Source organism: Eublepharis macularius, chromosome 2, assembly GCF_028583425.1.
Source record: "Eublepharis macularius isolate TG4126 chromosome 2, MPM_Emac_v1.0, whole genome shotgun sequence".
Classification (NCBI taxonomy): Eukaryota; Metazoa; Chordata; class Lepidosauria; order Squamata; family Eublepharidae; genus Eublepharis; species Eublepharis macularius.
The window spans coordinates 67854808-67871481 of NC_072791.1; the positions used below are offsets into that span (position 1 = coordinate 67854808).

At 43.6% G+C, this 16674-nt stretch overlaps 1 protein-coding gene across 1 annotated transcript in view; it reads left to right on the forward strand.

The window, feature by feature from the left end:
• Window positions 1-268: 268 nt before the first annotated feature.
• Window positions 269-16674, forward strand: part of LOC129323395 (cytosolic phospholipase A2 beta-like) — an 84665-nt gene continuing 68259 nt past the window's right edge. The window contains exons 1-3 of the mRNA XM_054969929.1: window positions 269-344; window positions 12046-12118; window positions 15109-15245. Coding sequence (XP_054825904.1) covers window positions 324-344; window positions 12046-12118; window positions 15109-15245 — 231 coding nt within the window. The 5' untranslated portion in view covers window positions 269-323. The remainder of the gene's footprint in view (window positions 345-12045; window positions 12119-15108; window positions 15246-16674) is intronic.

Here is a 16674-nt window from a genome sequence, read left to right on the forward strand (position 1 = left end):
TATGCACTATGAAAAAGAAACCACTACTGTGTTTTTAAAGTATAGCATAGTTGTGAAGAAATGCCATGTCTCTATTTTACAAGCGAGGTAAATTACAAGCAGCCTTCTAGTCTTATGATTCTAAAATATGTGTATTTCAAATATTTCTCATCCTAGCAGTATGCATCCTGTCCACTTCTAGGAGTCATGGAGGGTGGAGCTCAGAATCTACATATATAAACCTGTCTTTTGGGATGTACCAATGAAGTGACAACTTTGATTGCAGCCTTCTGTCAACCTGTTGCTCAGGTACTGCTTGTGACTGCCAACATTTCTTGCTTAGAATGGAGAGTACAGCACAGACGGTAAGAAAATAATCTCAGCATTTTCTGTACTTTTGGGTGCTGCTGAAAGAGGCTTTGCAGAGAAAGTATATTTATTGACTTCCAAGTCTTCAAACTGGAACCCCCAAAATACCAGTGAACATTATTGGATGTATATCAGGCTTTACAGTGAACATGGTTTTGTTTCACAGAGAGTTTCAGTGAAGTAGTCACTTCTTTGTAGGAGGAAAGCATTGCTTACACAAGACAATTGGATGTTAAGGTTTGATTATTCTATTCAGTACAAAGAACAGTTTAAAACGGATTAAAATTTTATAAATAGAAATGGATTTGGTAAAAACCTGTATTATTAAAAAACAGGATATGAAAAAGAAGACAATTCAGCAGGCTTTAGGAGATACAGAATATGCCCATTTATTTTTTATGTAGAGCATTTTTAACTCACCCTCATTCTGAAAATAGACTAAAAGGCAGATAACAATGTTAATAAAACAATATATAATTAGAAGACCATGTTAGCTAGATCTGTCCTTATAAAAAACAACTAGGTGGCAATATAAAAAACCCTTCTGAAGAACTTTGCCCCCCACATTTTATGGAATCTCAGCAATAGAGAAAATCTCAACACTGAAAAAAATTTCCATTTCCATTTTGGATCTGGGGGTTCAAAATCGACTGTGCACTGTCTGTTTTTTTCTGGCTGGGGCATTGTCAGCTTGGATCTCATCCATTTTTTTTTCATTAGCATGAGTTTCAGCCTTGTTCTTTGCAATGTGGGCTTCCAGGCTCTTTGGGGCAGCTGTTTTTGCACTTAATGGCACCAAAATCGCAAAGAGCACTGTCCTTCCTCTAAACCATCAACCAGCTGAGTTTTTCCTCAGTTACTCTATGAACACACACAAGAATAAACCCTGAAGAAGACAAATGTCAGCGGGTGCACACTATGGTAAAGTGAGGTGGAAGTAGCAGCATTAAAAACAATCCTGCTTTATATTCACTTTATATTTATATTTTTTCTTTCTCTGTACTTTTCTCAGTGCTTAGTTCTTGTGGCCCCTTCTTACATGCTCAGGGTAATGCCAATTGCCACTTTGGGGTCAGGAAGCAATTCTCCCCAGGCCAGTTTGGCTAGAGATCCTGATAGTGTTTTGCCATCTTCTGGGCATAGAGCAAGGGGCGGGGGAGGGGAGGTAGTTGTGAATTTCCTGCATTGTGAAGGAGATTGGACTAGATGGCCCTGGAGGTACCTCCTAACCCTATGATTCTATAATTCTGTAGTGCCAATGAATTATTACCTTTGGTGCCATGTTTTCTTGTGCTTACTCCCATAGAACTGTCTTTAGAATTTCAGTCTATGATTGAAGTCTTCCAGGGCTTTTTTCAAGTTTTATTGATTGAACAGGCCATCTCCCCACCTAGCACTTTTCCTCAAAGTGATCATCCAAGTGCCCTGATGGGCGGGGGAGACAGATCAGTGCTTAGGTAGTGCTACAAATAAAACCAAGATGCACCCCAGAAGGTCTACTCAGATGTAAGTCCTATGTTTTCAATAGTGCTTACCTCCAGGGAAATATTTTCCGAATTGCAGGCTGTGTTTGAAGTCTCCCTTCCAAACATTTCCAAAGCTGATAGGTGGGGAGGGAGTTTCCCCTTGCAAGGACCTGATTGGCAGGGAGACAATGCCATTTCCTGAACAGCAATTTGGGGGGATGCACTCATGTGGATTGCGCTCATCCCCCTTCCCCCAACAGAGTTAATTAATAATGTAAGGACTCTCTCCCCTTGGGATCCGATTGGTGAATGCAGTTCAGAAAAACACGATGCTGCCCTGTGAGGCAAGCCCATGTCTGTCTACTGCTGTTGCAATGTACAAACTGAAATGAAACACCCATTATTTTTGGTGGGAGGGACTCATTACAATTTAGTTTTCTGGATTTGGTTCAGCGTTCTGGAAATTGCTTTTACAAAACAGCAGTTTCCATGTTATTTTCTGCTTTCTCCCCCATTTGCACAGCCCTATTCTGCAATGTAAAAGCTATTCCAAACGGCTTCAGGGACGCTGTTGCACAGGCGTTCATTGCATACCAATTAATTTGTCATAACTGGTTCTTTGTTTTAAGTAAATGTCCTGAATGTTTTGACTAATTTCTGTTTTTCTTGGAATCTTATCATTTAAACATCTAAACATTAATAAGTTCAAAATCTGTCTAGCCTACATATGCATCAATATATCTAATTATCAGCATGGTCCTTTCTGTGGATACCTGAATCCAGACAAGGGAGCCATCGACAGACAAAACAAGCATTCTACAAACCTGAGAAAAGCCTCAGGTTTGCAGGATAATCTGAAATCCTTTTTTAAAAACCCACTGCGGGAGTGAACCCTCCCAATAATATAAAGAGCACCTGTAGCTTTAAGAGACAAATGCCCTTGGTGGCTATTGCTAGGCAGCCACAGAGTATTGCCAGACTTCCAGCTCTGGTTTGGGTCATTGTTGAACCCTCTTTCTGCCATGGAAGCTCCCAGGAGTGACATCATCATGCCACCTTGGGAGGGTTCCCTGGAGGCCTGTTCCCCTGCTGGCCATGTGAGTGGTGGTGGTGGTGGTGGGTGGAGGGTGGGAGTGAGGGATTCCCCAGCCCTAGTGGGGGGGGGAATGGCAACCCTAACTTTAGGCCAGTTACATGTTTGCAGCCTAACCTACTCCACAGGATAAAATGGAGGAGAGGAGAATGCTGCAAGTTGTATGTTGCTTTGGGTCCCCATTGTGGAGAAATGTGGGTTATAAATGAAATAAATAATAAATATAGCTCAAGATGCAAAGGGCAGATAAAAAGTTGGTGGATGGGGAGACGGGAAGGAGAAAAGCAAGCACGAAAAGGGGAGGATATGGTGGTTGCCAGGAGGAGGAACAGAAGATGTAATGTGTGTGTGGGGGGGGGGGGAATACAAGAGAAAGTGAGTTGTTCCATACAAGTCCTTGTGGTTTGCACTGCACAACTGGGCCAGCAGCCAGCTCTAGGCAACTGGGCTGGCAGCTGGCCTGGCAACAGGTACCATGGAGAGTTTTCCCAGGACATGTCTGCCAAGAAGTGGTTAAAGAAGGAAAGCTGAAGATGCGGGGGGGGGGGGGGGGGGGAGCAGATAAAGGTAGATTGGCTGGTTGGTGGGAAAGAAAGAAGGAAGCAAGAAAAGGGGAGAGGCTATCAGGGAAGGGAAAGAGGAAATAGCTGGGAAGGGAGAAATGAGATGCTCCCGCAGTTCTTGTGGGTTCCCTGCTTGCTCTCATATATTATCTACTTTGTTACTGATTACTGTTAAGAAAAATTAACATTTTAATATGATTCTATGTCAGTCTTGTGTACAGACAATTAATAGTATGGCCAGTGTTAGAAAACAGGTACTGATGATCATGGAATCGCAGCTAATCATGTGCCAGTTTCCCAAGCCTTGGAAAATGCCGTGCGCTAATTTCCCATCAATCCAACAGTCTGTGTTCTAATTAAGGGCAAGGCTCCCTGAAGCTCTTTTTCCTATTGCTTTTTCAATGTGCTTCATTTTGATGTAGTCTTCACCTAAAAGCATTGCTATATGCAGTTTTTCCAGCAGTGGCTCTATTGTCTTGAGCAGTTCAGCACAGAGAAATTCTGCTCTTTCTGGCTGTGTGGCAATTTGCAGAAGTCTTGATTTAGCAGCAAGCTGAAAAGACACAACATGTGTTTATGGCTTGGTCTATCAAGAAGGCAATATGTCTGGCAGCTGTGGCAGATTAATTACATTTCATGTGGTACTCTAGAAAACAAGCAACAACAGTTGCAACTTTTTCTATTTTCTCAGGACTCTGAGGTGAGTTTGGAGAACATTATTGCAAATACAGCTGCCTGTTCAACAGACCAGGCAACTGTAGTACATTTTAAAGCAGAGAGTAGTGGCAAGATGTCATCTGTTAATTGTTGGTGTGCATCTTGCAGCCTAAATTGTTGGGGCATCAGATTGTAGTGTGTTTTATAGGTCTGGATCTGATGGCTGTTGCTTAACTTGAAGCGATGTTGGTTTGTTTTCCAAGTGCTTTTGTGTAGCCACAAAATCCACAGTACTTGCAAAAAACCCTCTTGCTCTTCCTGCTTTTAGTGCATTTTGGGGCAGCTGTGACCTTCTCTACTCCCTAGGGACAGCAACCTCCTCTCAGGAGCTCAGTGGGAGCATCAGCTGCCAGTGATTCCCACTTTGTATTGGTCTGCTTTGGGAATCCATTTACCAAGCATTGTGATAACCTCTGTTAGCAGAGAGCAACAACAGGTATTCCTTAGTGCCCTATTTGCTGGTACTGCAGCAGCCTGATCAAAACTACTCCTGCGATGCTGCTAGCCTTCCATACTGAGAGCGGGACCACAAGTGACAAAAGGCACAGATTGGACACTTGTCTGCTTCCCTCAGGTTTTGATGGGAAATGTAGGCAGCTTGGCGGAATGTTGGACAAGTGACAGTTGAAAAGTCCATTGGGCAGCAGTCGGAGAGCCAAGCTGCGAGACCAGGATGAGACTAGCCTTCCATACTGAGACTGGCCTAATACTGTGATTTTGATTTGACTGATTTGCTTACTAAACATTTTCAGACTAGTTCTGAAGTGAGTATGGATATTAAATACCACAAAATAGGGGGCTGGTACTGAAAAATTGCTACTATGACACCCTCACCCCCATAACAATTATTTCACCTCAGAATGGAGGAAACTTTCTCTGCGCTCACTCTTAGACAACAGAAGGAGTAATATGAAAAGACGTATTTGCTCAAGAATGCTGAGTTCAGACTAGTCAAGAGTAGCACTCCTCCAGGTCTGGAACCCATGCTTAAGAGGAAGGCTTAACCTTAATAGATCGCCTACAACAGTGCATCTGAAAACAACAGACTGTTCCTTGCCTTGTACAAGCAATAGTTGTGCTATTTTTCCTTTTGGGAATACAACTTAAAGAAGCACATCTCATCCTTGTAGTGAATGAGACTGTTCCTCCTTACTAATGACCATTAGAAGGACTTGGCACTTAATCAGCACCAGCAGTGTGCTAAATAGCTGTAGTAGCACAGAACAGAGTTTAGAAGAGACGTCATCCCCTCCCAGAGTGTCAGGTAATGTACTGACAAGGAGAACAATGAGAATGCATATTGACAAGCTGGAATCTGTCCAAAGGAAGGTAACAGGGATAGTGAGGAATCTGGAGACAAAGTCCTATGAAGAAAGGTTGAAGGAGCTCGGTATGTTTAGCCTGGAGAGGAGATGACTGAGCGGTGATATGATAGCTATCTTCAAGTATTTGAAGGGCTGTTACATAGAGGATGGTTTGGAGATGTTTTCTGTTTCTCCAGCTGGTTGGACCAGAACCAATGGGTTAAAATGAAAGCAAAAGAGTTTTCTGCTAAACTTTAGGAAGAAATTCCTGAAGGCATCAGTGGTTTCTTCAGTGGAAAAGGCTTCCCCAGGTGGTGGTGGGCTCTCCTTCTTTTGAGCTTTTAAAGCAGAGGCTAGATGGCCATCTGTCAGCAATGCAGATTCTATGACTGTGTATGAACTTAGGCATATTGGGAGAGGGAGGGCAGAAAGGGAAGAGCCAGTGTTCACATCCTATGACCCTTCATATGTGTTCAGGGTAATGTTGATTGCTACTTTGAGGTAAGGAAGGAATTTTCCTCCAGGCCAAATTGGCTGGGGATCCTGGGGGTTTTCTGCCTTCTTCTGGGCACGGCACAGGGATCACTGCAGTTGTGGGCTGGGGCATGAATTACCTGCATTGTTCATGGGTTGGACTAGATGACTTTGGGGCACATTCTAGCTTTATGATTCTATGAATGGGGATAGTGAGAATTCTTCAGGTCTTTGAACCTCAAATTAAAAAGTTATCTCTTGTAATCCATAGACCTTCTTCTGTAGTGATGGACTGCTTGCCCACCTTTGCACACAAAGCTTTCCATGGATGCATCTTCTGAATAGATAATGCAGCAGATGTAATTTTGGGGTGGGCAGTATGTGCATGCCTGATCTCAGATTCCCCTCTCTTTTTCCTAACATGTCACTGGAATGTCAGGTCTGACAGTGTTAGCTGTCTTTTAGGGAACAGACACAATTTAGCAAAGATTACCTTTCACATTGCCCCAATTGCAAGTGGCTGGTTGCTTTTTCAGGTCTTTGCAGCACATTTTTGCATGTATAGCTTGAATGCTGCAGGGTGACTTTCTAGAAAAGGCTTTGATTCCAGCTGCTGGCTTGATCTTGCTACATCAGACCATGGTTAATTAAAAGTACTTACTTGTTAGCTTCTCTTTCACACCTGAAACTCCTCCTGACATCCAAGTGGAACATTCCACTCCCTTTATAATTTAATCACAGTTTCCTTGCTTAAGCAACAATGTCTGGATTCATAGCACCTGCAGCAAGACAGTAAATATTATGCAAATACTGATAAAAGACTTTCAGTGAACTCTTAAGGTGTTTATTTAAAGCTATCCACAAATAGGCCTTGCCATCTTGTTTTGTTCCTTGCGCTGGGTGTTACTTCCCTCTGTCTTCAGACTGCATTGAACAGATGAACTCTTTGCTTTTAAATGCTGCTTGAGTTGTCTTGCCCTTTACTCACGCTTCAGGGAAGCTGTCAGCCTTTAATATTTTTTAAAGTGATGCATGGATGCTTTAAATTGTTTGCGTGGTACTTTATTATTATTTTTTTATGAAGTAGAAAATTGTCTTGTAAAACCTCTCTGGAATTTGAGGAGGTGGCTTCTGCTGTTTTCTTCACTAGAAGGCACAGGAGGCCACTGAGCAAGCCTATATGTACATCATCAGAAAATGTGAACCCCCAATGAGGTAAATGGCAACCCTCAGGGCAGTTGCAGGGTAGGCTTGCCAAATCTGTCTTGGAAAATTCTTGGGGATTTGGGGGTGGTGCCTGAGGAGGGTGGAGTTTCGATAGGGGAAGGAGCTCAATGAAGGTGGGATACCACACAGCCTACCCTCCATAGCTGCCATTTCCTCCACGGGAACTGATCTTTGTAGCCTGGAAAGCAGATGTAATTCCAGAAGAGTTCCAGGTCCCAGATTGCATTTAGTAATCCTATTGTTCTGGATGACTCTGGAAGAGTATCCATATTTGAAACATCTTCTTGATACATAGAACAATAGCTGGTTCATTCTTGCTATTTTTTGTATTAACAAAGTCTATGTAGAATTAGTGATTACAAGTTTCTCATACATCTGGATATCTTTGGCTCTCCTCCAATGTTACTATCTTCGAATAATGTTGCCAGCTTCTATGAAGTTATACATTCCTAACATTCTCAGTTACTCCCTGCATCCAATGCTTAGTACATTGTATGCATTTAGGGTTGCTGTTCCCCCAGTGGGTGCAGGGGATCCCCTGCTCCCACACTCCACCCCCTGTCACCACTCATCTGGAAGAGGGAAAGGTGGGGAACATGCCGTCAGGTCATGCTCTTAGAGACATCATCACGCTATACCAGGAGCTCTCTCATGCTTCGGACAGGGACAATTTTGGCCCCAATAGACCAAACCAGGCCTGTTTGGGGTCCAAATTAGCCCCATGCAAAGCATGTGCGTGCTTCTGGGCCTGCATGATGATGTCACTTCCCGGAAGCAACATCATTGCACAGGTCCAGGAGCTTGTGCACACGAAGAAGAGAAGAAAGGTGAGTGCCAGGTCCCCCCCCCCTCTTACTGGGAGGATAAGGGGATTGGATAACTCTATGTGCATTAGTATGAGTTAGATGGCTCTTCTAATGTACACATGGCAATACAACTGTGTAACTCTATTGTTTTATGCCCCTCTCCAATGTTGTTTTATTTTAGGTCTCTAGACCTCCTTTGTGGCCTATCTAGTTTTGGGGCTGGGCCAGCCATGTTTCTGCGCATATAGGTGTCCTGAATAACTTTCTTGGTCCTATCTAGCAATTTTTCTTTTATAGTTCTAGCTATATCTATGACTAGACATGGGCACAATCCCCCCCAAAATTCCGATTAAGCCGTTCGTGGATCTGGTCTGCCGCCGAACACAGGTCACCGATTCTAACCGATCAAGTCTCTTTTCCGGTCCGGAATCGGGAATCAGGGAGGCCAGCGCCCAGGGCAACTGTAGTCAGGCTCTTGCGCGTGCATGCTCTCCTGAGTTGCCCCTGCCCACGCAGCAAGCCAGCTGTCCCGGTGCACTGCGGAGCTGGCGGCAGCATGAGTGGCTTGGAGGCTGTCCGCGCTGTTCACCTGCCCCGCAAGACAAGGGGCAGCTGGGGAAAGGTGAACGGTGCAGGCGGCCTCCCAGCCTCCCGCGCTGCCTTTTGCCTTTCCCCAGGACAAGGGGTGGCTGGCTTGCCCACGCGCCCCTTGTCCTGGAGAAAGATGAACAGTGTGGGTGGCCTCCCAGCCTCCTGCGCTGCCTTTTGCTTTTCCTTTGTGCCCATGGCTTCAGAACACCCCTTCCCCCTCCCTCCCCTGGGTTGCTGCTCCATGGTTGGGAGGAAGTCTGCTAATCAAGGAAAGCTGGGCTTCCATTCTGTTTCGAGGGCGACAGAAGGAGGGCAAACACAGCTCATTCCCCTGACACCGTTGCCCCGGGAATAAATTACTGGTGCCAGAGTGTCTGCAATTCCGAAGAGAAACTGACCCATCCGATCAAGTCCCGAACAAGCAAACTCCTGACTGCTGGATTGGTTGCCGTGGACAGAACCAATTAGCTGAGTCACGATGGTGTAAACGCCAAAATCGGAGTTTTTTTGAAATCGTAATTCAGATCGGGCCCATCTCTATCTATGACACTATCTTCAAGTTCCCACCCTTCACAGCTTCCAGTGGTCTGCTATGCTTCCCAGCTTTCACTCACAGAGAATCAGACCAGCCCGCTGTTTGTATTTTGAGTGAGCAACATGATTCATATAAATACATTAATGTAATCTAGAATCTGAAGACCTTGTACACATAAGGGGGCATTCTGTGCTTGAAATGGATTTTTTAGAACAAAACCTGCCTCTTCAGAAGAGAAAGGCCACCATATACCTAGTCAGAAAAGCTTGGCTCTGATTTTTAAAATTTTCAGAACAGAAAGTAGCAACCCTAGTAAGCATAAACAGCACAAGTGGTAAGCAATCTCTCTGTGTTTACCACTTGTGCTGTTTACACTTACTAGGTAGTTTGGTGTAGTGGTTCAGAGCAGTGAGACTCTTATCTGGAGAACTGAGTTTGGTTTCCCACTCCTCCACTTGTAGCCAGCTGGGTGACTTTGGGCCAGTCACATCTTTCTGGAGCTCTCTCAGCCCGAGCTGTAATAAATATAGCTGGAGGAAAATGGGTGGTCAGGGCAGTTAAAAAATTGGTAGCTTGCTTGGTAGGTGTGAGTAGAAGGAAGCAGGGAAAGGTGAGGATAGAGGGAATACCAGGAATAGGGAAAGATGAAGTCGTGTGGGGAATAGGATACAGGGTACCCCCTGCAAGTCCTTATGGGTTCCTCACCATGCAACTGGGCCTGGGCCAGCCAGCACAATGCAATCGGGACAGACTTTTCTGCAGAACAGGCTGCTGCGGCGAGGGAAGGAAGAAATGCTGAAGGGGGCAGATAAATGTAGGTTGGCTGGTGGGAGGGAAGGAGAGAAGGAAGCAGGAAAAATCAGGGAAGTTATGGAGGCTGCCAGGGAAGAGAACAGAGGAAATAGTGGGGAGGGGAAAATGAGAAGCCCCCACAAATCCTTGTGGGTCCTGCACTTGTAAAATTATAAAAACAATGACCATACCATTATGCTGACAGTTGTAAAATATTTCAAGGAACACTAATAGTAATTCTAGCTTAATGAACAAGTTTTCAGTATCTGATGAAGAGAGCTGTGGTTCTCGAAAGCTTATGCCTCAATAAAGTTGGTTAGTCTTAAAGGTGCTACTGGACTTTTTACAAGTTTTCAGAACTGAGATTGCTATGAAAGTACAGTCATTACTTAGTATTTGTGACACATTTATGAACTCCACAGGATGAAGTTTGGGTGGGAGGAGGAACCTGTTTTTCTCCCTTGAGAAGTCACCCTTTCATGGTTCTGACTGGCCAGCTATTATGTCAGAAAGATGCCTCTCCCTTTCCCAAAGAAATTATTTTTAATTGGTTACTTTTGCAAATGCTTTAAAAATAAATTGGAAACTAGACAGCCAGCCCATACAGGACAAAATAGGCAGCTTACACCAAAGTCCTGGGCACTGATGCACTGCCCAAAACAACCCCATTAGTATCCTATGCCTATGGCCATAAGTAGGATTAGGAAAATGCACTGGTGATTTCAAGACAGTCTATCTTCAGGGAATGCTTTCCACATTAACTTATCTGATGAGAAATTATGTTTCAAAGATTTCTGTGGAATGATTTTATTGGGGGTATTTTTAGTTGGTATAGTTGTAACAAAATTGCACAGTCAGGAAAGTGTGAGAATCGTGTGGTAAAGCACTCTTCAATCCCTTATGAGTGTGCCTCTTGCAAGCTTGTGCAGGAGAGCTCTGCAGGACAGTCTTACCTCTTGCAAAACCAACAGGAGAGAGAACAAAAGCGCAGAAAGAGGGGGAGTCAGATATAGGGTTGCTAGCCTCCAGGTAGTGGCTGGAGATCTCCTGGAATTACAACTGGTCTCCAGGCCACAGAGATCAGTTCACATGGAGAAAATGGCTACTTTGGGGCATGGACTTTGTGGAATTATGCCATGCCAAGGTCCTTTCCCTCCCCAAACCCCTCTTTCTCCAGGTTTCACCCCCTATATCTCCAGGAATTTCCTAACTTGAAGCTGGCAACCCTAGTCAGATAGAAGCTTCCAGTTCAGACAAAGAGAGGCACCACAACCTGCTTCTAATGTAAAGGGAAAAATAGCACCAAGTCCTTATCCTACTGTCCAGGAATGGTGTCATGTCTATTCTAACAGTTTTAGGGAGCATACAATTCGAGCAGTTGAACTATTTTCCTGCTCCTCCATGAACCAAAAAAAAAGTCATAGGATTCAAACAATGAGCCTCTTTGGATCAGTACTAGTTCACTGCTTGTCTAGGTCTGCAAGTAAGCAGAGGGAACTCTAAGCAGTCCCACCTGGACCTCTTGAACAGTAGCCTAGAATCCTCTTGGTACAGCAATATCAGAGGGTCAGTCCAGAGCCACTGTCTAGTTAAAGGTTGCCTTTCTTCAGTTTGAGCAACTTGTAGCTTAAAGAAACCACGTTCTGCACCATCAAACTGCATACTTAGTTTGGGCCTAAGTGTCTGCCCACAGCCTGCATGGGACCTTCAACAGACCTTCAACAGGTGAGTGCCGGGTTCCCTATCCCTCTTGCCAGGAAGGTAAGGTGACCTGGCAACCCTGGAAATGAACCTCTCAAAATACCCAACTTTGTGTTTGCATATGATAAGGGAACATTGTAGACAATGTCCTACATATCTCTCTGAAGAGCTCATTTGCTGTACTGATCCTTTAACCTCTACTAGCCTTTTAAGGAACCCTAGAGTCCCACACTGTGTTAAGGACAAGGGGATGTGATGGAAGAGTAAGAATCAGTGGCTCAGTAGGCAAGATAAAGAGGATGCATGTGATCCACAGGCCTCACTTTGAGGCCTATGATGTGATGTGCATCCAGTGAAACGGAGTAGCGAAAATCCACAAATGTCCTAGGCTGGCTCACATGTAATTCACTGGCTTTGCTTCATTGCAGATCCAAGAGTATCCAGTTTTCCTGCTGTCTGTCCGAATAATAAAAGCCATTAATATCGCCTCTAGAGATCCATGTAAGTTATGAACACCCTTTATTGCACCACTGATGTTTGAGGGGCGAGACTGCTCTAAATAAAAGCTTGTTGTTCACGATTTTGTGTTATTTTGGTCAGTTCTAAACAACAGCTATTTAATTTCAGTTATGTTTGAATGTTTTTAATGGATCAATATAGCCACTTATACTTTTTATCTAAATGGTAGGTAGGTAAAGGTAGTCCCCTGTGCAAGCACTGAGTCATTACTGACTCATGGGGGGGGGGACGTCACATCATGACGTTTTCTTGGCAGACTTTTTACGGGGTGGTTTGCCATTGCCTTCCCCAGTCATCGACTCTTCACCCCCCGGAAACTGGGTAATAACACAGAAACTATTGTTAGAAATCTTGGATTTACTTAAGCACTAGCAAATGTGAAAAATTTTGTTGGCATCCGAGAGTTGGTGTTTTGTTATAATCTTTTTGTTTGAGGAACACCTACTGTTTTAAGATGCTTTGAATTTATTCTCATTCTCAGGAATAAATACAGAGATATAGGCATTATCCAAAAATTTGCCCCAATGATTTTAACGGAGCAGAGTCCTCCTTCATATGCTCAGCCAGGTTTTTGGAAGCCATTTCTCCATGCTGTAATTCTGTTGCTCTGGAGAGCATGGATTTCCCATGTAATCAAGAAGGCACTAAGAAGAATAAAACTTCATGGCCACTCTCATCTACTTATATAGATACCACTTTGCATAGGACAGTTTTGAGGGTCTTTCCCACCTGATTATTATCTATCCCCAGTTGTAAGAGTGGGAAAGATAATTGGTGTGGTTCTGCTCCATAGAGATGTGGTTCCAACAATGCATTGGCCTCATTTCCTCCAACCTTATCAACCTCGGGTCTCAATCTATTGGTCAGATGATCAAATAAACTGCCTTTAGTTGCAATAGTTCAAAGAGTATGGATGCCACCAAGGGAAGACCTACATGTTACAAGAAACACTGAAGTGGTGCCACTCTTTGTGTTTCTCTCCTCTTCCTCCCAGTGTTTATTCTCACACCAAGTAAGAAGTTATGTCATTGTGCTGTGCATTTCTCTGTCACCATCTCACATCACTGACTTTTATTGGAGGGGGCAGGACAATGCCAAGCATTTTGTTTTACTGGGTAGTACAAAAATAGTGATAAATAGTCATGGTACCCTCCCTGACAGCAAGAGGTAACAATAGGGAGGATAGGAAGAACACTCGGGGGAATGGACTGCTCGTGTTGTAACAATGTGGGATTGCACCTTGAGGACATGGTTCCAAACCACTGTGTGTGTAAAGGGGTCTTTATTTCCTCCAATTCGGTGCACTTTGGATCTCAAAGTTGCAGTCCTCTTGTAACATCTAGTTCCATCCTTAGGTTAAACCAAATCACTAGTAATGGTTTTATGTCACCTGCCAAACAATCCCTCAGCAAAAGGAGTAGCATCTGGGGCATTTAAGATTTCACAGACAGTGCAACAATATATTGCTCCACCAGTGCATGGAAGGTCACAGGTTCAGGTCATTAATCACAGAGAGGAATGCCTGTCAGGTATCCAAGTACTTTTGATTATGCAAACCTCTTGCATGCTTTGACAATTATGAGCTACTATTATCAGCATGATTGTCTTTTAGAATAGGTCAAAGTGTTCATAGTGCATAGAGTCACAATGTTGCAAGGAACAGAAAGACTATTCTGTGCAATATAGGTGAGTCGATCCCACAAATATGTTGCATGAAATGGCAAAGAGAAATGTAAAAGAGGTGAAATAACATGTTCTGCAGAACCCATTTGGTTGTGCTATGATCCTACTGGGTAGTTACATGTTGTCTAATGCCAGTCCTAGAATTGCTTATGCTCTGTTTCAGCATTTCTTCAACTCTGTATTGGATTCTTGCAATTGCTATGTCTTTGTAAACTTGTATTTATTTACCCTATGGCATTGTTTATGGAAGTGTCCTTGATAGTGACTACTAATCTCACACTGTGTAATCTGCCTTGAGTCTCAGTGAGAAAGGCGGACTATAAATGACATAATTTTTTTAAAAAATGAAGTGTTGCAAACGTTTCAGTTTAAGAGGTTGTTCTTCACATAAAGTTGGCCATAACAAAATAAGATATAATAAGATAAAGATTAGCCTTTGAATTACTTTACTGGATGAAGATGATGGCTCTTTCATCCAAAAGTACACCGCTTCTACTGCCCTTAGGCACTCTGAGGCTTTTCACAACTAGTTCCACCTTCTAGTCCAATTCAAGGTGCTGTTTTTGATTTTTAAATCTCTATATAGTGTTGGGTCAGCCTGTTTGTATTTCCTTTTTTCCAGAATAAATTTTATTATTAAATGATGTAAAATACAACAGAAAAGTATATATTGCAACTTACAAAAAAACCTTTACATCTTTCCTGTTATGATCCTGTGACCACCTCAGAGCCCTTTCCTGGTTAAGCCTTCTCTCTGTCGTGTGGTTGACCAGTGGCTCAATGATGGAGCATCTGCTTGGCACTCAAAAGGTCCCAGTATCCGTTCCTGGCATCTCCAGTTTTTTTTTAAAAGGATCAGGTAGTAGTGACATGCAAGACCTCCACCTGAGATCCTGGAGAGCTGCTACCAATCTGAGTAGACAAAACTGACCAATGTTCTGATTCAGTGTAAGGTGGCTACTTGTGTTCAGTGTTTTGGTCCACTCTTTGTGATAGCCCCAACTCTGTGGAGTGGTCTCCCTGAAGAGGTGTGGAGGTTCCTTTGTTAGCATCCTTCTGGAAGAGATGCAAGGCTGTCCTTTAAGGGTGGTTGTTTAGTAAATAATTAATCAAAATTGTATTATAGTGAGGATGAGAGTGATGGTGTTCTTAATTGATTGATTGGTTTTAATTGCTTGCCTGCTGGTCAGGCCTTTGGAAGCAACCTTAAGCCACCATGGTTGATGGGATGGGCAGCAAAGCCATATTTTAATGAATAAAATAAACAAGCTCTTCCATTTCCTGCACAGTGTCTGCATCTGATTGCTATGTGACCTTGAGTCTGCCAACAGCATCCCATGAACAATTTAGAACCCAAACCATCAAAAATTCTGACAATCCAGTCTGGAATGAGACTTTCTACTTTAGGATTCAACCTAAGATCAAGGTAATGTTAGATAACTGTGGTGTCATTCACTGTTTGGTCATAAATTTTTTAAAGCATTCTTTGGAAAAAACAATAATTTTAGAAAATCCCCTATTAAAGTTGGAATTAAAGAGGAAATGGAAATGGTAGAAGCCTACACCACCTCACTAGCACTGTTACCAGAAATGGTCTCCTTGCATAAATATGATTTATGGGGGGAATTAGCTAGCAAGGAAGACAGCTATACGAGAGGCAGTAACTGGAATCTATCACCTTTGTATACCATGTCCCTTCCTACAATAAAACAAGTGAGTCTAGTGCTTAAGATAAAGCAATACCTTTTATTGAACACAAGAGCTTCATGTGCATACAGACCAATTACTGGGGGAAGATAATCACATGCACACACAGAGTCCTAGGAAATATAGCTAGAGGTTTGGGAATAGAGCAAGAGAGAGTAATTATATCTACCTGTCCTGGAGCAGGGGGTCCAGTCCGCATTGAGGAGGGAGAGAGAAGAGCTTCAAATGGCCAGCGTCCTCGGCAAGACAAGAGGCTTAGGGCAAACTTCAAGGGAACAGTGCTTGTGGATCCGGAAATGTGTTCAAACGTGTTCAGAGGGAGAGAGACTCAGGGAAGTGACCCTAAGGGAGAAGCCAGGAAGCTTGCACAATTTGAATGGGGCCAGGACCCTACCTTTATAGGTAAAATGTGCCCTGAGGTGGAGGAGAGTCCTCCTAGCAGTTAGGACAAAGACTCCAATGTCTGGTTCCTGGGTCAGACAAAAGGCTTAAGTACTTTGATTGATAGCTGCCAGGGCGTATGAATACAAATGTAAAACTAGTTCTAGCGCTGCACAAAAGGACAATTTTTCTGATGAAGTACACTGGAGCTAAGTTAATGAATTTAGGTGGGGAATGCACTGTTCCAGGAACGACTATATATTCTTATGAATGTCATTTGATCAGCTCCCCAGTCATGGACAGGAGATCTCATCACGGAAGGAGGGAGAGGAATGTGCTAAGTGGGGTTGATGCTGCGAGTCCTTTGTTGCGCTGGTCACGGGTGAGGCCAGGAAGATAGCAAGTCCAATTGCCGCTTAATCACCCCTCATTCCTTTGCGGCATTCCATTCATGCCATGTCTCCCGGGTGGGATTCAGCAACTGCTAGAGGTCCTCTGATGGCCAAACCACAGCCATTTTATTCCAGAGGCCTGAACATTTTTAATATTACCAGCAGTCATAAATATGAAGCTGCTATTAAAATGGCGGAGGCCAGGCCAACTGCTTACAGCACCACCGTGACACCCCTCAGATCTGAAAGAAGACCAAAGAGAACTATTTGGTCATCTCTTCCTCCAGTTCTTCTTGGTGTGACCAAACAACTATCATTTTCAGTGGGACTGTGAGACCTGCATGGATTGGAGGTGGTAGAGATGATAAGGATTGG